Source organism: Branchiostoma floridae, chromosome 4 (genome assembly GCF_000003815.2).
Source record: "Branchiostoma floridae strain S238N-H82 chromosome 4, Bfl_VNyyK, whole genome shotgun sequence".
Lineage (NCBI taxonomy): Eukaryota > Metazoa > Chordata > Leptocardii > Amphioxiformes > Branchiostomatidae > Branchiostoma > Branchiostoma floridae.
The window spans coordinates 8,649,589-8,675,588 of NC_049982.1; the positions used below are offsets into that span (position 1 = coordinate 8,649,589).

Genomic DNA, 26,000 nt, shown 5'->3' on the forward strand with positions numbered 1-26,000 from the left:
GGTGTCAAAGTGCTGTGGCGAAATGAAATTAATAATGAAATATGGTCATACCTGTTTTAGACTAATGTGTCGGGGCCCTATGTAGTGTTTTGTTTCTTTCTTTCTTTCTTTCTTTCTTCTTTTATTTCTTTCCAGGGTCAGTATAGTCTCCAACTGTAAAAGACATCTCGTAGGTGGACAGGCCAGAAATTCAAATTTCGGTACTGTGAAACAAACTCAATTAAGCTAAATGAATTTCTCTTATCTTCTCTTTGCCAATGATGAAGAGAAATACATAATGACGGAATTTATTACTGTTTGCCATAACTACCAAGGCGATGGTCAGCAACATTGATAACGTTTATTACAAAACGTAAAGCGTAAAACACAAAAATTAAGCAGAATTCTTGAAAATATGATAATCTCAACATATTTACAGAGTCCTTGTTCGTATTTGCTATGCAAATGGATTGTACAAGTGTGCCTCTCTTAAACTTTGTTACATTTCTAACGTTGTTGGTAAATGATTTCGTATGCTAAGTAAAACTAGTAGTCCGTTTTAGTCTTGGGTTGGCGCTGTAATCTTGATATATAGTCTTCAATTAATTGTCTCACTGCTACCGTTTTCTGTTTGCTATCATGGTGGATATTAGCAATGAAATACGGACGGAATATTGCTAAGTACTAGTATAAAAATAAACGATATGATGTTCGTCTGCTCGATTTCACTGCTTAGTCAGTTAATAACTTATTTTATCGCAGTTTATAAGAAATTTGTCGAAACGGCTTCGCTGATGAATCATTGTCTTCAGCTGCGTCTACGTCGTACTCGGAATGTACGGGACGTACTCGTTCACCGCCATGCATTGTGGTCCAGGCGTCAGGCGCCTCTAACTCGCCATACTCGGAGGGGTATGGGTCACTCGAGGCGTCTGAAAGCGTCTCGAGGTGGAGGTAAGACGCTGATTCGATGTCTTCAGTAGAGGTGTCCAGTTCGTCAGTGCCGTGCGTGGTTAGAGAATCATCAGGTGTGGATATAGATGCTGTACTGGGGAGTGACGGCTCCGAGGAGTACCTCTCATCCACTGGGAGTGAGGAGTCTACAGATGACCTCTCATCCAGGTCCTGGATTTGGTCTGCCAGGCGCTGACTGCCGAGTTTACCTTTCAATTTAGCCTGCAGAATTGTTTCCCAAAAATAATATCTCAAATGACGAAGCTGTCAAGCTCATAAATGTTATGGGGTGGCTGTATTTCGTAAAAGTTTGGATTGAATAAAATTATTGACAAAATTACTTAATATATAACATAACATATCGCCAACATATAATAACAAGGAGCTCCCTTTCTCACCCGTGGCAGTTTCTTCCATTGCAGTAAGGCCTTGCGAAATTGTGATGTGGACTTCGTTTGGTTCTATTGAAATGGATCATAATCAAATGTAAGAAAATCTTATGTTTGTAGGGTTTATGGTTTATAAAAACTAATAAACCTGGTTGTAATCTGTGTTGTTTGTTCTCTGGGATACCTTTCTCAGAAGGTCAATTCAAAGGAAAGAGAAAGTCATTTATGTGCGTAATCTAGTACAAATTTTAAATTTGAAACACATTTATCACACGTATCAAGGCACATCCAATCTTTGATTCATGATCATCAACATTGCTAAGCAACAGACTTTCACTCCAAACTGTAATGCATCATGCTGTGCCATTCTGTGACGTGGAGGTGGCGAAAAGACTCAGCGGTGTAACAGGTGCCATGACATGAGATAAATACATGAATTTAAAGTGATTTGAAGAGATGTTCCAATGCAGCATCAGTCTACTGACGTATATACACTTCAGACATTTAGGTGTTCAGGACAGTGTTGGCCGCTATAAATGTTTTTTTTTTAATGTGACGGTATTTTATGGCACCCCGTGGGATTGTGAGAGTTTATGTTACGGCCCCGACGTACCTTACAGAGGAGCCGCACAAAGATGACGATTAGAAGCACCTTCAGCGGCTGAACAAGGAGCATGTCTGTAAGGAAGGACATGAGGAAGGCGAAGAGCCAGGCCTCGGCTTTGCTCCGGCCGTACTGCACGCCGTATAACAGGGTGAAGAAGGCCGACAGGGTGACGATGGCGAAGATAAGGAACCATGCTGTGGGTACATTGCGCATGGAGGAGTGAGGGTGAAGTAACTCTAGTTCACCTTTATCCGTGGGGTAACCTTTGTCAGTTGTATTTATAAATAGGGTATTTAGAGGTATCGAGTCAAAAAAGGTGGTTTTAGATTGCAATTTATTCAAAATGTTACAGTTTTGAACCAGTGTCCGTCGACTTGATACCCCAAAATGCCCCATTTTCAAATACAACGGATATAGGCAAACCCATGGATAAAGGTGAAGTAGCGTTAATTCACGAACAATATACTTATCATGATAATGGGCTTTCAAATTTTAGATTAATTTCTACCATTCTTGTTTTCGTTCTTCATTTTAATTCTTATCATTCCATCAATATTTCCCATTACTATTTTAATTTCCTATACTTCATCTATCTTACCCGAAAGCAAACGCTCCAACGTTAAGTCTAAAGACATACAGTACCTATGAACAAGAACCACCACGGCAGACACCCGTCCTGCTGTGCGACAGGGGGACGATACTGGTGCATTACTCCTGAAAATGCAGCAGATTTGTTTAGAAAAGAATAAAGTGGTGCTTTCGTTTCTAGACTGATAAATCTCTCCAAACTACTGAGATGAAATAACTTAAATAAGGGAACGTATTTTGTGATAACGGCTGGCAATAGATGGTAACTACAGTTCAGGAACAGTCCCTATGGTGACCGGACCGTCAATGATAATTACTTGTCCTGTTGGGAATTAACCCCCCGGGCCTAAGCTAGTTAATTAACCAGATCAGTAAAACTTGACCTATTCTCTAACCTCTCTAATCGACGAGGCATGTTATTTAAGTAACTCTGCGGTATGTTATTTAAGTAAGAATTGCACCAAACCCTACTCTCCAAGCAGAGGTTGGGTCGCGTAGATATAGTAGTAGTCGGAAAAATTACACCGGCGCTCCTCTTCCGACTACTACTATATCCATGCGACTCAACCTCTGCTTGGAGAGTAATAAAGATATTGGACCCTCATGCAGAGCTCAGCATGTGTTCACTGAAGGTCAGTTTTTTCCCAAACGCACCTGTTTTAGGGTCGATATACCCCCTCCTTCTCCCATCATGCTCTGACCCCGATGACGTGCTTACAGCGTCGGAAGTGCAGTTCTGGGTATCAAGACAGCCGGGGCCCGTCCTTCTTGCATTGTAGACACCACCGAATTCTTGATAAGCTCTTGCTTGGATGATATTGTCCAGTTGGACGGTTTTCTGTCTTCGAACGGAAAGGTTCCGGAAGATCAAAACTATGATGACATTTGGCGGGAAAGCGATCAGTGTACACGTCAGCCCCAATATCACCTGTAGATGGATTGTGAAGGAAGATATTTTCATACAGACAAACAGACAAAATTAAACAGGGGAATCCTCCCTGTCTAAATCGTCATTATAGAGGAGAGGCTATTATAACAGGAGAGGCTAAAGCAACTGAACAAGAATGCAAGTTATAACCAAAACCACCATCACTCTACTCATACGCCCATTGCTTCAGTAAGGAGAGACATTCACGTAAAACATCTAGAGTTGTAGCTTCTGAGTACGCTTCACGATTTGATTCTGCGTTACATCGTAATGCATTATTGGTATTGGTTAGATATATAAATATTATTTTCCGGAAACACCTAAAAGCAAACTGTTCACACCGACAGAAAGCTTAGTAAATGGAGTCTTACCGTTCGTAAACTGATGTTTAACGGTATTTCTGAGCCTCCGATGTGGATAGTGTTGTTCTCTGTGCTCTGCTGGAAGAACATGATGTTTGTGACCATCAACAACATGAGGAGGGAGAAGCAACAGGACACTCTCTGCGCACGCGTGAAGGTGCTGTGCGATGGAGGCCGGACGACCGATGCCCACAGATGGAACTCCAGCAAACGGTTATAGCTTGTGCCGCGAACAAGGTTGCCATGCCGTCTGCGTAGCTAGATAACGCAGTAGAGAATAGTACAATTAGGGTAATAATTTAGAAAAGCTATTTGTATGTAGAAAAAGGGGTCTCCATAAGATATCAACTTAGTATAATACATTCACAACGTGTATATTTTGTTAGCAAAAAGTAAGACAAAGAAAAAATATCCAATCATGGGCTAAAAAAAGCTAAGTGACCACAAAGAAACACAAACGGTTAACAAAACTGTTGGGAAGAAGATGAAACTAGCAGGAGCAGAATGAATATTAGAGAGGATTAATTCCTCAACTAACAGAATTCTTTCAGGAAGATATCTGGGAAATTCCTTCAGCGAACTTTTGTCCGATCCCCGACAAGTTTTGATGTGGCTTCTTCAGTGGATAAAGCCTTAGTCCACGAGTCGGGTAACACGTATTGACTATCCAGAACATGGAAATATATACTGGAATTCCGAAATCGTCCGTACCTTCTTCTTTTCCCTGATGTCCCGACCTCTTGCCCAGAATAACAATATAAAATACAGCATGAACGCAGTGCCGACCGTGGCCCACACGATGAAGTTAGTCGTGATGTCGTCTGGGATTTTCAGGAGGGCCGCTCTGATGTTCAGTTTATTGGGAGCCACAAAGAAGCCGAAGGAGGTAAGGTGGTTGCACAGACAATGCAGGTGGTCCCTTGTCGTGAATGGTCCAACCTGAAAATAGATCGAAATCGGCAAGCATTATTGACACGACAAAAAGTACAGTGACTTTTGTATGATCCACTGTTGCTGATCATACTCTCATTTTTTGCCAATCTTAGACCATTTTTGTGAGAGAGTTTACGATTGACTGACCGTTGGAACACAACAATAGCCATGGTATGAATCGATTTTTTATGTATTACAACATGTTCTGGCAATGGATACATTTTTAATGCCATACTACAATTCCATCAACTCCTTACTTTCTAGGATGTCATAAAGTAATGATAGCATGTATGATTCAATGGAAAGGTAAATGTAGTCACGTAACCTTTTTGTGGAGGCCGTGGGGCCTAGGGGTACTACTGGTCAGTATACATTGTATCCAGAGCGCGGAACTGGAAGGTGGAGCCCAACCTTCTTCCGCCTCCTCCCTAACAGCAGTTAGATCAAGCCGCGTCAATCCAAACAGAGACAGCCAAACCCGTGACCTCCCGATCTCGTGTCGGCTAGCCTAACCACTCGGCCACTCGAGGTTAGTTTGGTTCAATACATCAAAGTCGAGTTATTTACGTAGAGCAATTAAAAGAGACGTGCTTCACCTTACAACCGCGGTCTTCCCACAGATGCTGTTCCTCGTCAAAGAAGAGACACCTGGCGGCAATGATTGTAATTTGGTACCTGGCTATGAAGTTCTCTTCGGTGTCATTTGAGCCAGGTGATCGAGGCTCATGCTGAGCGGCTGGCAATAAAAACAGGGGTTCTTCAATTGTTTTCGTATCACAGCCGCTACATGTAGCATTTTGAAGCTACGTGTAGCAATTTCCTATTCTGAGTGTCACCCTGGTTAGTTCAACGGGGTTCCCATACTCTCCCTCGCCTGGGGAAGTATGGGAGTCCCGGTAAACTATCTATGATGATACTCAAGGCTACTCATTTCCGTACATACGCACAGGTTCTTGGCTTGGCATTCCTGAGGAAAATATCTAATGGGGTTGTCTGCGTCTGATGCATGTGCGCTGGTGGCTACACTCAGGCACTGCATGCGGTTTTACAGAGCAAAGACGGAGATGACATACCATACGTGCTTATTCTCAGGTAGAATCGTAAATTCGCAACAGATGGCCAAGACTAAACCATACCGCCGATTCGCAGAAATTGATACGTTGCTTGATAGAGTCGTGTACATTTAGTACATAACTGGTCATAGTCAACAAATGTTCTTATTGAGGCTTAAGTATGCTTTTTACATTGCAGCTGAAACATTACACCAAATAAGTGCTCTTTCGAAAACAATAGCATGATGCTGATGTGCAGAACAGGTAAATTCTGTACCTAACGACCACGGAGTGTCCTCCTCAGTGATGTTCAGCTCCTCTTGCGACAGAAACCAACTGAATGGATCTGCGGAGACGTTTCTGGACCATTGCGGGGACTTCTTTGTTAGAGGCAACGACGTGTTCCAACTATAGTCGGTTGGTGATGCGTCCGCACCTCGTTGCAAGAAGAGTCTTAATGGGACCTGGTCGTCCTGGGACTCCAGGAAAATGTGAAGGGATGTCCCCGGCTCGCTGATGTTGAAGTTATGAACCTGGACATGAGACGAAAATACAATGTCAAGGCTATCTAAGACGGTTTTAGCATCCTGCACCTACAAAGCTCACTACAAACATGGGAAGAGGCACAAACTGGCAAACCTGTTTAAAAATAAGTGGTAAATAGCATCATGGCTTTCCTTGCCATTTTCAGGTTGGTGGTAGAATTACGCTTGATAGTGGACGAACTCCCCATGCATGAAGAAAGATAAAGAGCAACTACCTTCTGCCACAAACCCTATGGCAAAGGGTAGCTGTGATAAAAAAGATCTTGGTAAGAATCGCTCACTTACAGTGATATTGCCACTGCTTTCCGGCTGGGTCGTACCGTTGATGATGAAATCGTTATTCTGGTCGATCCGTGGCGTTATCAGCTGTATCCTTGCTTCGTCCTGCAGCTCATTCAGACGGATCACTGCCCCCTCCTTTCTCTCGAAGGAGAGCGCCTGCACCCCTGTCTTAACATCTCCAGAGTTTGGTGAGTACCCATGCGGGTTTTCCTGCGTCCAGAAGGTCTGTAGGACATAGTGCACGAAAATTTGGTTCGTTATGGTTTAGAACGGTAATCAACAGAGTATGCTTCACAATGATACATCTACAATGACGTGCTGAAGCTCGGACACTCTGGGTGCCAATTGCCTGTGGCTTCTTTAGTAGCCAATCAAAAAGCCACTCAGATTCAGACATATGACTTTATTCAGGTGTATAAAGCGAGTTTGTGTGAGTGAGACCCAAAAGCTGGACTAACATTGGACATTTGTAAGTTCAAAAAAGTGATGAGAAATGTAGATAATCATGGAAATACGATAGAGAATATTAAGTCCACCGGAGGAATGATTTCTAGTTGCAAAATATATCAATCTGAAAAATATAACAGTCACAAGAAAATTAATAAGCAACAATGAAAAGAAAATCCGTACCTTGGACCCAACGCTTCCGTTACGTTTTTGGAAGCAGTCCATCTGCTTGGCGGCTTTTTCTGGTAAGAAAAAGAAGGCTCCAACCCGTTCCTCATCAGTTCGAATAGTTCGCTCTCCCAGCCTCTCACAACTTGTGTTGGCCAGGCTTAGGAGGAAGCCCTTGGACACAAGTAGCGTTGGTTTGTCGTCTCTGGTTTTTCTTGACAGCAGGATGGTGCCGAAGGTGTTAATTGTACCCAACACTCTAGTAGTGGCCTCTTTGTTCTACAAGTAAAAAGAAATAACTGGGTTTCTAGCGTTCTATAAAGAAAACGATCCATACGGTAAGGTAGCATGAGAATCCTCCATTTTGACATTCACAGAAAGGCAATTTGGAACACTAACAGTACGAAACTAAGAAGGCATTCAGAAGAAATAACCTCCAAAGAAAAGGTACTGCCAGACAGATAATGTTCCTGAATATTACGAAGTCAAATCTCCCCACCTTCTCGACTTGCTCCAGCACCTGCTTCACATTGTCCGGATCAGATGTCATGTTTTTGTTGCCATTCCTCTCCTTGGTCTCTATAGCCCTGATGTTGGATGCACTGATGACATTTACAGCGACTGAAAAGTGTACAAGTTAGGGGTTAGTTAGAGTCACTTTTGCTGTCCCTGTTCATGAGCATTTTGGCCACTGGATTTAAAAAAACAATTGTCCAACGATAATTCAAGATGTAAGGTACACTATACCTCATTTCAAGAGTTTTATAAGGTTGCCTTGCCTTTCACGTTGTGGAATGATAATTCATTGAAAGACCTCCAACAGGACTTTGCCACAAACATGAAGCATCAACTATTGCATTTTAAAGCTCACCTGTTAAGATATGTGCTGAGAGGACTTCTAGCTCCTCCGTGCCACTGTCCCCTGACACGTTCATCACCAGCTCACTCACATCCTTCAGCGTGGTCGATGCGTCCACCTGTTTTGAGATGTTGAAACGTTAAACATTGGCCAGATTTACACCTACGTTTTCTGAACCACGGCAAGTCGCTGGGTCGAGTTGGAGTCAACTTGGGACGGCTCAGTCGACCCAAGTCGACACCAAAATGCTTGTGTAAAACCGGCCTTAGATTCATTTATCATTTTTGGTTGATATTATTATCACGTGAGTTTATACACTCTATTGTGGCTTTTCAATGACGTTGTAATATTTATAACGTGAATCCCTCGGTGGCCGTTTAAACCGGTTATCGTTTAACAGACGTACACTGTAATCCAATACGCTGAAATTGCATAAAAAAGACTGTTTAATCAAGAACACATAAGACTGAACCTGTGCATTGTTGGCGAGCTCCATCGGAACTGCAGTGACGTGCTCCAAGGCGCCCAGGACCTGCTGAACGTGCTCCAGTGTGACAATCTCCACCTGCTGCACAATGGCCGTCAAACTATCCCGAAGCTGTCACAGGGAAGAAGACGACACAATTGAAGTTTAAATATCAACCTCATATACATCGCCTAGTACATCACTACTAAAAATGGTTACTTTCTAATTCCAATACCGTGCCTGTTTAATAGAGCGAAAAGTTGGTGAATTGAATCGTAAACATTAGACTTGATGAACTGCTTAAAGCGTATTAGTTATGTTGGGGCTTTTTGATTGAAATTGTTAATCTATGCCCCATCTAACTATGATAGCTCTTAGTTCCCATTGAACAATGACCGGCGTTGCTGGCCATTAGAATATTTGATAATGGCAATTAAACGAATACTCATCTGTTATGATTTATGTATGACTGTTATACATAAGTCTTTAGCACTTTCCATGTGCTTAAAGACTTTGTACATCATCATATCAGATAGCCTAATATAAAGCCGTGAACACTATAGGCGGTAGCGGAGATAGAACAGAGCACGGATGAATTTCACACTCGCTATTAAAATTATCGCTAACAAAGAACAGCGTCAGAATAAACGATATGCTTGTGCATGTGTTAATCTTAGCTTTGTATGTCATGTATTCTACTTACCCGAACCCTGTCTTGTGTCATATTGGCTGTCGTGTTGCCCTGAGCATTCAGGACAGACGCTATGCTGGAGATCTCAGCGGTGGTTTTCTGAACATCTTTGGTTGTGGTGTTGTTAAACTGGATAGACGAAACTCTGGGCGGCCGCACCTTTATATTGGAGCGGAAACAGTGGCCAGAAAAAGTTAAACAGTAATCACAGCCTACCAATGATTAACTACAATGTTTTCAATAAATATAATAGAATAGTTGGCTGCAGCGTCTTAAATGAAGGGAACCATAACCCTTCACTATAGCTATGTTTAGTGACCCAATGAGTAAAGCTCTCACACACATCCTTCTCGCTACCTCATCTTCTGACAATGCCAAACATCCAACCTTTGTTCAATGGTTGAGCAACCCAAATTGTTCTTTTTTTCTGACCCTTGATTCATTGGACTATGATAACATACAGAGTGTAAAAAAGACCTGTGGGGTGATCTGTGAAATATTTGGTCGCTCAACGGTCACAGCACGTTCGCAGCCACTAGTGCTAGTGGAAAGAGGGTGCTGACAAACATCCGCACTTACCGTTGGCGGTGACGGCTCGATTGTCACAGACCCACCGTACTTATCCACCACTTGAACTCGAATAGGAAGGCGATAGTTGTCACTACGATTTCCGAGCGGAAGCTTCAGTAATGCCGTACAGTTCTCCTGTATGTAGAACTGAACGTCAGGCATACCATACTTTTTCAGGAAGTATTTTTTTTTTTCATTTTCATTACATTTACATGTATCGATTCGATAACAAGTACCTCTTACTTCACCTACATACTTCATCTAAAATCAACGACAGAAAGTAATTTTATCCTCGAAAGTTGCCTCAATAATTTCAAATTTCTATTACAGGACTGCGGGAGCGTAATTAGTACCCTACTTGCACATGATCTTGATAAATAGATGTAGTTAAAAACACGATTAACGTAACTTCATAAAGCATATAATAAGATAATCGTCGTAGCAAACAATAAGATAATTTATGCCAGATGGGATAACATCTTACCGGTCCAGTATACAACAATTGAAGGACATTTGTAGACGTCGTATTCACGGATGCAATGTCAATGTCAGTTTCGTAAAGAAAGTTGTAGGTCAGGGGTTGATCAGGGTCATGAAAACCTGGAAATCATAACAAAGAACAGAGGATGTCGAAGAAAACATAAAGAAATGAACAAAAAAGATAGATGACGAACTCAAGTTTTCAAAAGTTGTATTAGCGACACTACTGAACATGACTACAAGGGGCGCAAAATACTCAGAATGAAACACAAGTACAAGAACGTACAGAAAAAGAAAAACAACTCAGCCGAATGACGAACTCGACAATAGGACACAGCGCAAGGGAAAAATCGAGCTTTTACATCTTTCCTATGATAGAAATACTTCTTATGCACAAAATATTATTCAAATAAAGAATCTCTCAATTAACTGTACTTCAGAGTATTTGGACTTACGATAACCTCGACATCACCCTCACCTTCGCAGCATATCCTGAAGTCGTCTATTGAGGCCGTGCCGTCGGGTGGCATCACTCTGCATGATCCAATGCTTGGAGGACCGTTAGTAGTAAAGATGTACTCAGCGTAACCCATGAAGTTTGTTGGACTTTCTGTTATGTTGAGCCTCATTGTATAGTCACCTGGCTGCAAGGGACAGGGATACATGGTGTTTAATGATCGACAAGAAAACTTTTGGTGACGCCATTTCCAAGCTACAGATTTTTTTTTAGATTCTTTACATGGGGTTCTCCATCCATCCATCCATCCATCCATCCATCCATCCATCCATCCATCCATCCATCCATCCATCCATCCATCCATCCATCCATCCATCCACCCATCCATCCACCCATCCACCCATCCATCCAACCATCCATCCATCCTATAATCCATTTTGTATTCATTATAAATAGAGAGTTCCCACATCCAACACGTATTTGGCGTGTAAAACAATCATTCCGTCTGCCATGTATACCTTGTCAAAAACGTTGGCCTTCAGCACTAGATAGTCCTGATCACGTTCATTCAGGAGATTGTTGTCATAATCACGATCTGCCCACTCCGAATAACCAGCAGGACTAGCGACAAGCGTCCACCAGTATTGGTAAGAGACGTCATCTAAATAGGTACATGATAAAATAATATCAATAATGACCTTGATGTTGTTGTTGACATTAAAGATCCCATTGTAAATGTTTAGATTAGCTCCTTCTTTATTTTAGGCTGTCGCTGGTCGAGGGAGTGGAAAAAGGTGCATGCTGCCACTGTGATGGCCATTTCGCATTGTTATCGTGAATAGAATAACATTTTTCTGTGCATGTGAATCCATGACGATAGAATCATTGTGCGTTTAGCTAGGAAGAAAATCGTAATGGGCGTGAAAATTAATGTCTTGACATAATGTTAGGTTTTGTTTTGTTTTTGTGTGTTTTTGAAGTTTTCTGCGTTTGGAGATGGAAAAAGATACATCATAAGACACAACATGAGCCTCACCAGATTGCTGATCACAGTTTGTACAATTGGACATCAGCTTCATTTGTTCTCCCTCGTTTATAACGGGTCCACATGTGCCGTGCAATTCTTCACAACTGTGGAGTGAGTAAATAACATCAGAAATGCACCAGAAATCTTTCGGAACTAGTCTCAGACAGTAGTCGTTTATTTAAAACGAACTGAAAAATGTGGCTTTATACCACAGAGACTAGGTAGTGTCTGTTTCCTCAGTGACCACAATTCATCAATTCTTTTTACTGTGACACGTTTAACATAGTAATAGGAAACGATAAGTCTAACTGAAATGTATCTATAAAAACTTACATAATTTGTGGGCTTGGAATTGACGACTCGACGACTTCAATAATCTGTGTGGCCGTGCCTTGTATCCTTTCCGGCGCCGAAACCGTCAGGGTGAAGGTGAAAACGCGTGTAAACAACTCGGGTTTTACCGATGCAAGAAATTTACCACAGTCAGAAGTAGGACGTAATTCTGGGCACTCATTGTCTGAATTGTGTTAAGATGAAACAAAAACATAATCATGGTTATCATAAAACTTTCAAATCTAGATGTGGATCAATATGTACCGAAAAGAAATTGAAAATTTGTTTTACGTGTTTACAAGAGCCACCAATTGAAGAACTACTCTTTAACTAGATGTAGGTATCTGAAATGTACGATTTCAGCTAATAAAGAAACTATGTAAAAATATCACGAGTGGCACACTACTCACTGGCACGTTCGGTACACGCCCAGGTATACGTCAGGTTACGACAACTGAGCAGCCCGTTAGGGTCAAACGACAGTGTTGCAGCGTCAAGCGTCAGAGTTCCGTATCTTGTCTGCCTTCTGGAGCCGCCCAGAATCCCGGCCATGAGCGGGGCGAAGGTGACGGTGATCGTCGTCGACGTTTGAGATGAAAGTTCTATCCCGCGATCGTCCACAGCAACGACTGTCAGGAAGAAAGTGACCTTGCCTACGGCCATTGTCTTGGGCTGTATCTTTATGTCTGCCTGCTGAGTACGAGCGAGTTGGCTCAGTCGACGCTGTGTCATCTCATCTGTGCTGTTAAACGTCCAATCGTACCTGATTCCCCTGATACTTTCGATCGCACATTTCGGCGAGTACTCGATGACGCTGTTGAGCTGCAATCGGTCGCTCCTCAGGATAGTTCGCCCTCCTCCAAGTATGCTCACCATCGGTTTGCAGAAGCTGCAAGTGTAGGATCCTCTTGTATTGACGCAGTCAGAGTCGTCACTACAGGTATCAATGTCCAGAGCGCATTCATCGACATCTGGGGAAACAAAGCGGTAACCTATCGTTAAAGGTCACTCATCTAAAATACCAAATGATTGTTTAGGATATAATAACAATCAGTCTGCATGTTATAAGGCAGGAAATATTTAGTAATCTACGGAGGTCAGAACAATTCCTGGCTATTAGGACCATAATGTATGCTATTTCAGAATAATACACAGCGAAAAATTGCCTGAATTGCTTAGACAATCTCCTGTATTACAGGTGCATATTGAGGGAAGAGGAGGGATTATCTGTATACTATTAGGTGGCAAGCACTGGATGCGGATCAGCTAAGCAGGCACCAATGCCTGAATTATATAAACCAAAGCAACATTTTGTAACTAAACAAAAGTAAGAAAAAAAGAAAAGAACAGAAGTACCATTTTCATTCAAAATTCGTTCTTATACACTAAATACTTTTCAAAATACACAGCATCATGTTTTTTTCAGTGATACCCGAATATCCTACATCAATAGATATACTTTAAGATATTGGAATTCGATATTCCCACCTTCACACGTTCCATCAGTGGTTCTGGTGTATCCTTCGCGGCATTCACATGTCCAGTTAGACTTCCCTTCAACGCACTTCTCCGAGTCAAGTTCACAGTGGCAGCGTACAAGAGCTTGACAGATAAAAGCGTTGAATGGTTAACACACCATGAAGTGATTTTGGGTGTACGTCATTTGTACAACAACTTGTGCTAAAATACCGGTAACTCACACCAGAACATGTTGTGGTAATGATACTAGTTTAACGTGTTCTTTAATAGAAAAGCATAATCTGAATTTGTTACTTAAATGGATTAGATTACAACGGCCTTTTCAAAGCTATGGTCATTCAATTTTATGACCTCATTTTATCAAGAACTTTTCAATAGTTACGCGAAGACAAGAAATCCACATAATGTTTATACATTTCAACAGCTTAAGTGTGACTAGGTCATGAAACTCGTGGGCATGACTATATATTCAGCAAATAGAATGGAGCGTGTGCATACCTTCATCTCCCAAAACAGTATAGTTACTCTGAATGGAGAGGTTTCCAATTCTGTTGTCGGCAGTTAGATTTCTGATAAACAGCTCTAATTCTGGTATAGTGTGCTCCGTGATGTTTAATTCGTATACTGCAATCACACTTCCAGGACTGGAGAATGGACATGAAGAATAACTCATCAAACAATACAAAACGAAACTCGATATAATGCACACAGTACAGGCACAATTACAATACAATTGCGATTCAGTCATCATTGAACAACACTCATTGCTTACAATCATCATCAAAGCACAATGGAAAAGGATGAAGAAAGACTGAATGCAGCTATAGGACTTTCCAGACTATAGATGCAGAACCCAGTGACTGATGATGATGATGATCATCGGCATTCGCTCGTGACCGAGCATTGAAATTCATGTCAGATCCGCCTCAGGTGCTGTTTGTGGGTGACGATATCTCATATTGCTGGCCAAGCAATACACCCTAGATATTTTTGTAGGCTCCACCAGGCCTTCCTACGGGGGTCCGGGGATCTTTATTTTTGCCCCCAAATCATGAAATTGTCTAAGGTTAACATTCCCCCTCCGGCCGGCCAAACTCTTTGGTAGCAAAACCCCTTTGGTTAATAATTTACCTTTAATACCCAGTATAGTCAGTCTGGTAGAGACTAAATTCATGTGGTGATAAGACATGGATGTACAAAGGGTACATGGTTATGGTAGGTAGTTTTCTTTTTCTTTATTCTTCTGAATGACTTACGGTTTTACCCAACATCATAATGACAGCTGAACTTACCGGAATCTTAGTACACGCATGTTCTCCACCCCCATGTCGTAATTATCATCTGTGCCATCGCCGTCGTAATCTGGCGTCACGTACAGGCTCTTTCGTCGTATGGCTGTCTCAAACTAAAGGGCAATCAATCAATCAATCAATCAATCAATCAATCAATCAATTAATCGATCAATCAATCAATCAAAAATACATCTATCCATCTATTCATACCTAAATATTGATACATATATACATGCATGTATCTATCTATCAGTATGTACATCCATCCATCCATCCATGCCATCCATCCACTAATCGATCAATCGGCTATTTATATTATAAAAATTGTAGATGTTGAAAAGTAGGTAAAACAAAGTCAAACGCACCGGTTGCCGAACAATCCTTCCCCAAAATCCAAAAGCCGGTGACGTAGTAACCAGCAAACGAATGGTAAAAATGATAGTCGGGAATCTGCATGCAAAATGGTGCGTGACCACCTCTGCAAAACATTTGGTTTCAAACTTTCGTGAATGGACACAGCGTGAGGTTATCATGCATGTGCGAATGTCTGTCACATTGATGAGCAGGAATGCGGTCATGCGGAAATAGCTATACACAGGCTACAAATTTGTGACTTTGTGTGAACTTATTACCTATTGTTAAGTATATTCCTTCATCAAAGTATGAAACAGAAAATCAGGTTTTACAAATGTCCGTGTGTGGCGACAACAAAAATACAGCCATACTCGAACAGAATGTTCCACTCCCTCTGTAGCCTTCGTGGCAGACGCATCTGGCCAAAGCATTGTTGCAGTATCCATCCAGGTGACACTTGTTACGTCCACAGTTTTCTAACTCTAAGAGACAAAATTAAACGAGAGTTCATTAGAATTGATTCGAACATCGACAATACGATGTAGTGGTACTTTGACGCACAGCTTGGCAATTTTTATGTTTAGAAATGCCTTTCAAGAAGAACAAACGAAGACTATGGATAAGTGAAAAATGCAGTAGTGTATATGATTATCACAAAGTGATACATAGTAAACCACTTACCCTTTTCGCAGTGACGTCCTGCATATTCCCGTGAACACCTACAATTGTAGCTGTTTCCCCTCACAGTGCAGATTCCTCCGTTTTGACATGGATTAGGATCACATTTATTGATATCTGGAATATAAAAAGGGGTTGAATTTCTTGCTAAAATGTCAAACACTTGTTACATTTTCCTTTGCAGCTTGGAAATGTATAGATGTGAATGTTACGTCCATCATCAACCTGAAACCGTCCAAGCATAGAAAGTGCATGAGATAATTAAGATGTAACTTTCAATATGACACGATGGCCCCACCTGTACATCCAGATCCATCGGCGAGGCCATCTCCGGCATATCCAGTGTTGCAGGTACAAGTCGCATTGAGGGCAGGAGCTGGGTTATCTGTACATGTGGCCTGCACGTGACAGGGGTTATCCAAGCAGGCATCGATGTCTGCATGGTATAAGATAACATTCATTACTCCAGGAATGTGAGAAAAGAAATCTGGCTACTTCCTACAGCATACAGAGATAGACGAAGTTAATTTAGGATACCATTGTGAAAAAGAGATTACCATTACATCCGCTCCCACTGAGGAGACCATCTCCAGTATACCCAGTGTTGCAGGTGCAAGTCGCATCGAGAGCAGGAGCTGGGTTATCTGTACATGTGGCTTCCACGTCACACGGATCGTCCGAACAGGCGTCTATGTCTGTGTGTGGTAATGCGCATCAAGGAGCAAGACTATTTAGAAAATGGCTGCCCAACTGACAATAAACCTGGTATTAATGTAAGATTTTAATTGACTTCATTTCATTTACAAAAATACTGTCTGTTTATGAACTTTCGTCCACCCATTTTGATAATGAAATAGCGTAATCCGAGACTGGACCATGTTCCAGTTAGGTAGGCGACGAATGGTGCCCTTCAATATATATATATATATATATATGTATAGGTCGACACGAGAGATACATCGGCAGCTTCTTGAGTTATGCTACTCACAGCCATACACCATGACAAGACTGAAAACACAATCTTCTTAGCGATTAACTAGAACTTTGCTATTTTAGGACCTCACCGCAAAAAAAGAGATTACCTGAACACCCATTTCCACTAACAAGACCATCTCCAGTATATCCAGTGTTGCAGGTGCAAGTCGCATCAAGTGCAGGGGCAGGGTTATCTGTACACGTGGCGTTCACGTGACACGGACTAGCCAAGCAGGCATCGATGTCTGCAGACGGTATGATAAAAATCAATTATAATTATAACGTACAAGCTTCAGAAAAAAGGACTGTCATCCACTATAAAATCTTAGCAAAACAAGATAGAATGCGAAATCGACTAGTCACGCTTGATCGTAAGCGCTGCGATAAAGGAGGAATACCTGAACACCCATTTCCAGTAAGAAGACCATCTCCAGTATATCCAGTGTTGCATGTACAAGTTGCATCGAGAGCAGGAGCTGGGTTATCTGTACATGTGGCCTGCACATGGCACGGGTTATCCAAGCAGGCATCGATGTCTGTATGGAATAAACGAAAACAACAATCATTACCAAACAAAGAAATAAAACAACAACAAATGTCAACAAGAATAATCACAACAATTGATTCCACTGAGAGTACTGTGATTAGATAATACCTGAACACCCATTTCCACTAACAAGACCATCTCCTGTATATCCAGTGTTGCAGGTGCAAGTCGCATCAAGTGCAGGGGCGGGGTTATCTGTGCAGCTGGCGTTTACGTGACACGGACTAGCCAAGCAGGCATCGATGTCTGCAAAAAATATGATGAAACAACTCCAATTATGAGTATAACTCACAAGCGTTAGAAAAACGACAACATACGTCATCCATTGTAAAATCTTAACAAAACAAGATAGAATAAAGCTGAAGAGAAATAATGCGACATGGACTAGTCACCCTTGTGTTAATCTTAAGCGCTGTGATAAAGTAATACCTGAACACCCATTTCCACTAACAAGACCATCTCCTGTATATCCGGCGTTACAGGTGCAAGTCGCATCAAGTGCAGGAGCGGGGTTATCTGTGCAGGTGGCGTTCACGTGACACGGACTGGCCAAGCAGGCATCGATGTCTGCAGACGGTATGATAAAAACAATTATGATTATAACTTACAAGCTTCAGAAAAAAGGACTGTTATCCACTATAAAATCTTAACAAAACAAGATAGAATGCGAAATCGACTAGTCACGCTTGTATTGATCGTAAGCGCTGTGATAAAGGAGGAATACCTGAACACCCATTTCCAGTAACAAGACCATCTCCTGTATATCCAGTGTTGCATGTACAAGTTGCATCGAGAGCAGGAGCTGGGTTATCTGTACATGTGGCCTGCACATGGCACGGGTTATCCAAGCAGGCATCGATGTCTGTATGGAATAAACGAAAACAACAATCATTACCAAACAAAGAAACAAAACAACAACAAACATCAAAAAGAATAATCACAACAATTGATTCCACTGAGAGTACTGTAATTAGATAATACCTGAACACCCATTTCCACCGACGTGACCATCTCCTGTATATCCGGCGTTACAGGTGCAAGTCGCATCAAGTGCAGGGGCGGGGTTATCTGTGCAGGTGGCGTTCACGTGACACGGACTAGCATAGCAGGCATCGATGTCTGCAGACGGTATGATAAAAAACACGGTTACACCAATTATGATTATAACTCACAAGCATTAGAAAAATAAAGTCTTAACAAGATGGAATACAGCTGGTGCGAAGGAATGCGACATGGACTAGTCACCCTTGTACTGATCGTAAGCGCTGTGATGAAGGTGGAATACCTGAACATCCATTTCCAGTAAGAAGACCATCTCCTGTATATCCAGTGTTGCAGGTGCAAGTCGCATCGAGGTCAGGAGCTGGGTTATCTGTACATGTGGCCTGCACGTGGCACGGGTTATCCAAGCAGGCATCGATGTCTGCACGGAATAAAAGAAAACAACAATCATTACCAACCAGCCAACAGACAATAACAAAAACAAAAACACCAAAAGAATAATTATGATAATTGATTCACGATGAGTGCTGTGATTAAATAATACCTGAACACCCATTTCCATTGATGTGACCATCTCCCATATATCCAGTGTTGCAGGTGCAAGTCGCATCAAGTGCAGGGGCGGGGTTATCTGTGCAGGTGGCGTTCACGTGACACGGACTAGCCAAGCAGGCATCGATGTCTGCAGACGGTTTAATAAAAAACAATTATGATTATAACTTACAAGCTTCAGAAAAAAGGACTGTCATCCACTATAAAATCTTAACAAAACAAGGTAGAATCCGAAATCGACTAGTCACGCTTGTATTGATCGTAAGCGCTGTGATAAAGCAGGAATACCTGAACACCCATTTCCAGTGACAAGACCATCTCCAGTATATCCCGTGTTGCAGGTGCAAGTTGCATCGAGAGCAGGAGCTGGGTTATCTGTACATGTGGCCTGCACGTGGCACGGATTAGCCAAGCAGGCATCGATGTCTGTATGGAATAAACGAAAACAACAATTATTACCAAACAAAGAAACAAAACAACAACAAACGTCAAAAAGAATAATCACAACAATTGATTCCACTGAGAGAACCGTGATTAGATAATACCTGAACATCCATTTCCACTAACAAGACCATCTCCTGTATATCCAGTGTTACAGGTGCAAGTCGCATCAAGTGCAGGGGCGGGGTTATCTGTGCAGGTGGCGTTCACGTGACACGGGTTATCCAAGCAGGCATCGATGTCTGCGTGGGGTAAGTCGAAGAAAATGACACTCTTTACTAAACGAACATTAGCAAGAAAAACATAAACGAATATGTTACAGTAAAACGTTTTCGTCCTTTGTAACTTCAAGGATAAAGTAATACCTGAACATCCACTCCCACTGATGAGTCCATCTCCAGTATATCCAGTGTTGCAGGTGCAAGTCGCATCGAGAGCAGGAGCGGAGTTATCTGTACAGATGGCTTCCACGTCACACGGATCGTCCGAACAGGCGTCTATGTCTGTGTGTGGTAATGCGCATCAAGGAGGAAGACTATTTAGAAAATGGCTGCCCAACTGACAATAAACCTGGTATTAAAGTAAGATTTTAATTGACTTCATTTGATTTACAAAAATACTGTCTGTTTATCAACTTTTCTCCACCCATTTTGATAAAAAAATAGCGTAATCCGAGACTGGACCATGTTCCAGTTAGGTAGGCGACGAATGGTGCCCTTCAATATATATATATATATATATATATATATATATATATATATAGGTCGACACGAGAGATACATCGGCAGCTTCTTGAGTTATGCTACTCACAGTCATACACCATGACAAAACTGAAAACACAATCTTCTTAGCGATTAACTAGAACTTTGCTATTTTAGGACCTCGCCGCAGAAAAAAGAGATTACCTGAACACCCATTTCCACTAACAAGACCATCTCCTGTATATCCAGTGTTACAGGTGCAAGTCGCATCAAGTGCAGGGGCGGGGTTATCTGTGCAGGTGGCGTTCACGTGACACGGACTGGCCAAGCAGGCATTGATGTCTGCAGACGGTATGATTAAAAAAAAACAATTATGATTATAACTCACAAGCTTTAGAAAATAAGCCTGTCATTCACTGTAAAAATCTTAACAAAACAAGATAAAATGCGAAATGAACTAGTCACCCTTATATTGATCGTAAGCGCTGTGATACCTGAACATCCATTTCCACTAACAAGACCATCTCCAGTATATCCAGTGTTGCAGGTGCAAGTCGCATCAAGTGCAGGGGCGGGGTTATCTGTGCAGGTGGCGTTCACGTGACACGGACTAGCCAAGCAGGCATCGATGTCTGCAGACGGTTTAATAAAAAACAATTATGATTATAACTTACAAGCTTCAGAAAAAAGGACTGTCATCCACTATAAAATCTTAACAAAACAAGATAGAATCCGAAATCGACTAGTCACGCTTGTATTGATCGTAAGCGCTGTGATAAAGCAGGAATACCTGAACACCCATTTCCAGTGACAAGACCATCTCCAGTATATCCCGTGTTGCAGGTGCAAGTTGCATCGAGAGCAGGAGCTGGGTTATCTGTACATGTGGCCTGCACGTGGCAATGGTTATCCAAGCAGGCATCGATGTCTGTATGGAATAAACGAAAACAACAATTATTACCAAACAAAGAAACAAAACAACAACAAACATCAAAAAGAATAATCACAACAATTGATTCCACTGAGAGTACTGTAATTAGAGAATACCTGAACACCCATTTCCACTGACGTGACCATCTCCTGTATATCCGGCGTTACAGGTGCAAGTCGCATCAAGTGCAGGGGCGGGGTTATCTGTGCAGGTGGCGTTCACGTGACACGGACTAGCCAAGCAGGCATCGATGTCTGCAGACGGTTTAATAAAAAACAATTATGATTATAACTTACAAGCTTCAGAAAAAAGGACTGTCATCCACTATAAAATCTTAACAAAACAAGGTAGAATCCGAAATCGACTAGTCACGCTTGTATTGATCGTAAGCGCTGTGATAAAGCAGGAATACCTGAACACCCATTTCCAGTGACAAGACCATCTCCAGTATATCCCGTGTTGCAGGTGCAAGTTGCATCGAGAGCAGGAGCTGGGTTATCTGTACATGTGGCCTGCACGTGGCACGGATTAGCCAAGCAGGCATCGATGTCTGTATGGAATAAACGAAAACAACAATTATTACCAAACAAAGAAACAAAACAACAACAAACGTCAAAAAGAATAATCACAACAATTGATTCCACTGAGAGAACCGTGATTAGATAATACCTGAACATCCATTTCCACTAACAAGACCATCTCCTGTATATCCAGTGTTACAGGTGCAAGTCGCATCAAGTGCAGGGGCGGGGTTATCTGTGCAGGTGGCGTTCACGTGACACGGGTTATCCAAGCAGGCATCGATGTCTGCGTGGGGTAAGTCGAATAAAATGACACTCTTTACTAAACGAACATTAGCAAGAAAAACATAAACGAATATGTTACAGTAAAACGTTTTCGTCCTTTGTAACTTCAAGGATAAAGTAATACCTGAACATCCACTCCCACTGATGAGTCCATCTCCAGTATATCCAGTATTGCAGGTGCAAGTCGCATCGAGAGCAGGAGCTGGGTTATCTGTGCATATGGCTTGCACGTGGCACGGGTTGATTAAGCATGCGTCAATATCTACATGACATAAGACAAGAAAATAATTCTTTATGGGTGTCAGAGTAATCTGGAAGTTCATATTCAAAATTTTTACCTTCTTTATGCAATCAGCGCTGCGCCGTGGTACATGTAGTATTACACTGCAAAACAGAGATTACCTAAGCACCCAGTCCCACTGACAAGGCCGTCTCCCGCATATCCAGTGTGGCAGGTGCAAGTTGCGTCAAGTGCAGGGGCGGGATGGTCTGTGCAGGTGGCGTTTACGTGACATGGAGCTGCCAAACAGGCATCGATGTCTGTCGTTACCCGAATCGTTGTAATCTGCAGAACAGTAATATTGACTTCAAAGTAATTATTAAGAATGGTTTTCTCATGAATCGAAATTCTTGAAAAAAAAGGCAAAATCAAACAGGCAGATTAGGTCGTCCAAACATTCAAAACTGAATCTGGTTCAATACAGATTGAAAACCTAATAAGGACTATCATTAGTTAAATGTCTAGCTGTATTTCCTTGCTTTGTCGTAGTGGTATCTTGACTTGTCATTAGCGTTGTTCATATCACAGCTAACTGGATAACAAAAGAATGTCGTCAAAAATAGCCGGACTAGCTATATTATAGTGGTGCATTTTTAATTGATATTTAATCGGTAGTATCCTTTACCGTCGTTGTGGCTTGAGTTGTCCGCTGCGTTGTTTGTGCCGTTGTAGATTTGGTTGTCTGTGCTGTGGATTCGTCGGTTGTCCTTAACGTTGTCCTACTAGTTGTCGGTATTGTTGTTGTTTGCTGAGTTGCACTTTTTGTAGTTTGTGCCGTTGTAGACTTGGTTGTCTGTGCTGTGGATTCGTCGGTTGTCCCTAACGTTGTCCGACTAGTTGTAGGCACTGTTGTTTGCTGAGTTGTACTTTTTGTAGTTTGTGCCGTTGTAGACTTGGTTGTCTGTGCTGTGGATTCGTCGGTTGTCCTTAACGTTGTCCGACTAGTTGTAGGTATTGTTGTTTGCATGAGTTGAACTTTTTGTAGTTTGTGCCGTTGTAGACTTGGTTGTCTGTGCTGTGGATTCGTCGGTTCTCCTTATTGTTGTCCTACTAGTTGTCGGTATTGTTGTATGCTGAGTTGTACGTTGTGTAATTTGTCTCTGTATTGAATGTGGGAAAAATTAGATGTGTTATCTTTAGAGTAATGATGAAGAACAAAGAGGAACTAACTCATACATCATATTAAAAGTATCCAGAATTTGAGGTCATTTGGAAAGAGAGTTCAGCTCTGATTCGTTGCTGTACCGTAGTTGTAGGTAGGGTTGTTCGTAGCGTGGACGATACTGTAGTTGGCATTGTGGTCAAAAGGGTGGATTGGTCAGTTGTCTTGTCCGTTGTCAGAACAGTGGTTGGCTTTGTTGTTCGATGGGTTGTGCTTAATGTAGTTTGTCTCTGCATTGAATGAAGAGGAAATAAGGTGTTTCGTTTTATTGCGTTATCACGATTGCAAAATGTTAGTCGAAAGTGATGTAAGAACCCTTTTAGAGGACAGTGAAAGAAAGTAGCCAAGAAACCATCTAAATGATCAACATGACTCGGGTATTCCAAAATGAGAGTTCAGGTCTGCAAAGTCACTGTACCGTAGTTGTGAGTAGAGTTGTCCCTATCGTGGTTGCTATTGTAGTTGGCTTTGTGGTCAATAGTGTGGATTGGTCAGTTGTCTTGTTTGTGGTCAGAAAAGGTGTGGGCATTGATGTTTTATGAGTTGTACTTAATGTAGTTTGTCTCTGTATTAGATAAAGACGAAATGGGATCTTCAGTGATTGGCGCCGAGATAGCGATGAAAGTTAAAATGTTTAGTCAACGTCATATTATAAGAATTTTAGAATGCAGTACAAGAAAATAGCCATGAAACAGTCAAGAACGTCGACCTGACTCGGGCATTCGACAATGATAGTTCAAGTCTGTACCGTAGTGGTGGGCAGAGGTGTCCGTAGCGTAGTCTTTATTTCTTTATTTCTTTATTTGAATTTACCACATGCAAAAACAAGTGGAAGGGAGGACAAAACAGGTGTATCAACACCTTTACAAGTTGTCCTCCCAAGACACTATTAGTCGATAATCTAGTTGGTTTTGTGGTCAATAGTGTGGATTGGTCAGTTGTCTTGTGTGTAGTTAAAAGAGTGGTAGGAATTGTTGTTCTATGAGTTGTACTTAGTGTAGTTTGTCTCTGCATTTAATAAAAGAAAAGAAAAAAGATGTGTCTTTTGCGTTTCAATGACCGTGGAGAATTTAGCTATTACAATTTTATGTTATGAAAACTTTGAGGACGACAAAAAAATTATAGTTCAAAAATAGTCCAAATAGCTAAATTATAGTTGTTTATTTTCGACTCATAGTTAATGGGTAGTATTTTTACCGTCGTCGTTGTTGCTGGAGTTGTCGGCTGCGTTGTTGGTCGCGTTGTTGACTGGGTTGTCAATGCTGTAGATTCGTCGGTTGTCATTGACGTTGTCCGACTAGTTGTGGGCATTGTTGTTTGCTGAGTTGTACGTTGTGTAGTTTGTCTCTGTATTGAATGCAGAAAAAGTCAGATGTGTTATCTTTTGCGTAATGATGATGGAAAAAGAGATACTAAATCATGCTTCATGTTAAATAATTCACAAGACTAGCAAAATGAGATGGGTAAGAAAACGTCCAAAAGCCGTATTTGAGTGGTTTAATTGGAAAAAGCGTTCAACTCTGATTCGTTGCTGTACCGTAGTTGTGGGGGGAGTTGCACGTGACGTAGTCGACAATACTGTAGTTGGCTTTGTGGTCAAAAGTGTGGATTGGTCAGTTGTCTTGTACGTAGTCAGAACAGTGGTTGGCTTTGTTGTTCTAAACGTTGTACGTAATGTTGTCTGCCTCTGCATTACAAGAAAAAGAAATAAGGTGTTTCGTCTTTTGCGTCATAACCATTGGAAAATGTTAGTCAAAAGTCATGTAAGAATTATTTTGGAGGATAGTGAAAGAAAGTTCCCCTAAAGAATCCATATGACTCGGGTATTCCAAAAAAAAGGAGTTCAGGTTTGCAAAGTCGCTGTACCGTAGTTGTAGGTAGAGTTGTCTGCATCGTGGCTGGTACTGTAGTTGGCTTTGTGGTCAATAGTGTGGATTGGTTAGTTGTCTTGTTCGTGGTCAGAAAAGTTGTGGGCATTGATGTTTTATGAGTTGTATTTAATGTAGTTTGCCTCTGTATTAGATAAAGACGAAAATTAAAAAAAATTAAATGGGACCTTTAGTCATTTTCGTCGAAATAGCGATGGAAGTTAAGATCTTTACTCCAACGTCATATTATAAGAATTTAAGAATACAATACAAGAAAACAGCCATGAAATTGTCAAGAACGTCGACATGACTCGGGCAGTCGACAACAATAGTTCTCGTCTGTACCGTAGTGGTGGGTTGAGGTGTCCGTAGCGCGGTCGATACTGTAGTTGGTTTTGTGGTCAATAGTGTGGATTGGTCAGTTGTCTTGTGTGTAGTTAAAAGAGTGCTGGGAATTGTTGTTCTATGAGTTGTACTTAATGTAGTTTGTCTCTGCATTTGATGAATAAGGAAAAGAATGAGTCTTTTGCGTTTCAATGACCGTGAATTAAAAATGTCTTGTTATGAAAACTTTGAGAAGAATAAAAACTATAGTTCAAAATAATTAAAACTGCTAGATTATAGTTGTACATTTTCGACTAAGAGTTAAAGTGTGGTATTTTTACCGTGGTCGTTGTTGGTTGAGTTGTCCGATGCATTGTTGGTGCAGTTGTTAACTGGGTTGTCAGTGCTGTGGATTCGTCGGTTGTCCTGAACGTTGTCAGACTAGTTGTAGGCATTGTTGTTTGCTGAGTTGTACGTTGTGTAGTTGTCTC

General features: G+C 41.5%; 2 protein-coding genes across 17 annotated transcripts in view; both read right to left on the reverse strand.

The window, feature by feature from the left end:
* Window positions 1-261: 261 nt before the first annotated feature.
* Window positions 262-23,220, reverse strand: LOC118414131. 16 transcript variants are annotated; one of them, XM_035817935.1, is made up of 48 exons: window positions 22,781-23,220; window positions 22,278-22,440; window positions 22,000-22,137; window positions 21,482-21,619; window positions 21,186-21,323; window positions 20,929-21,066; window positions 20,633-20,770; window positions 20,343-20,480; window positions 19,803-19,940; window positions 19,285-19,422; window positions 18,989-19,126; window positions 18,728-18,865; window positions 18,424-18,561; window positions 18,167-18,304; window positions 17,872-18,009; window positions 17,551-17,688; window positions 17,294-17,431; window positions 17,003-17,140; window positions 16,478-16,615; window positions 16,219-16,356; window positions 15,924-16,037; window positions 15,614-15,724; window positions 15,254-15,366; window positions 14,889-15,001; window positions 14,095-14,240; window positions 13,606-13,719; window positions 12,528-13,088; window positions 12,118-12,301; window positions 11,794-11,888; window positions 11,276-11,418; window positions 10,779-10,944; window positions 10,305-10,420; window positions 9,830-9,955; window positions 9,263-9,409; window positions 8,566-8,691; window positions 8,106-8,211; window positions 7,734-7,855; window positions 7,250-7,513; window positions 6,623-6,844; window positions 6,070-6,325; window positions 5,337-5,476; window positions 4,519-4,746; window positions 3,817-4,065; window positions 3,172-3,445; window positions 2,572-2,643; window positions 1,936-2,123; window positions 1,332-1,394; window positions 262-1,155 (listed from the first exon to the last, which is right to left on the reverse strand). In XM_035817935.1, the coding sequence occupies exons 1-48, from the start codon at window positions 23,120-23,122 to the stop codon at window positions 733-735; spliced, it is 7,971 nt and encodes a 2,656-aa protein (XP_035673828.1). In that variant the 5' UTR covers window positions 23,123-23,220; the 3' UTR covers window positions 262-732. The 16 variants fall into 16 exon arrangements, with proteins under 16 accessions (XP_035673828.1, XP_035673829.1, XP_035673831.1 ...); XM_035817936.1 differs by lacking the exon at window positions 19,285-19,422 and adding an exon at window positions 19,542-19,679; XM_035817938.1 differs by lacking the exon at window positions 19,285-19,422.
* A 46-nt stretch (window positions 23,221-23,266) lies between these two features.
* Window positions 23,267-26,000, reverse strand: part of LOC118414132 (mucin-5AC-like) — a 12,094-nt gene continuing 9,360 nt past the window's right edge. The window contains exons 7-9 of the mRNA XM_035817953.1: window positions 24,855-25,004; window positions 24,515-24,664; window positions 23,267-23,547 (exon numbers count right to left, since the gene is read on the reverse strand). Of these exons, the coding sequence (XP_035673846.1) occupies window positions 23,338-23,547; window positions 24,515-24,664; window positions 24,855-25,004 (510 nt within the window). The 3' untranslated portion in view covers window positions 23,267-23,337. The remainder of the gene's footprint in view (window positions 23,548-24,514; window positions 24,665-24,854; window positions 25,005-26,000) is intronic.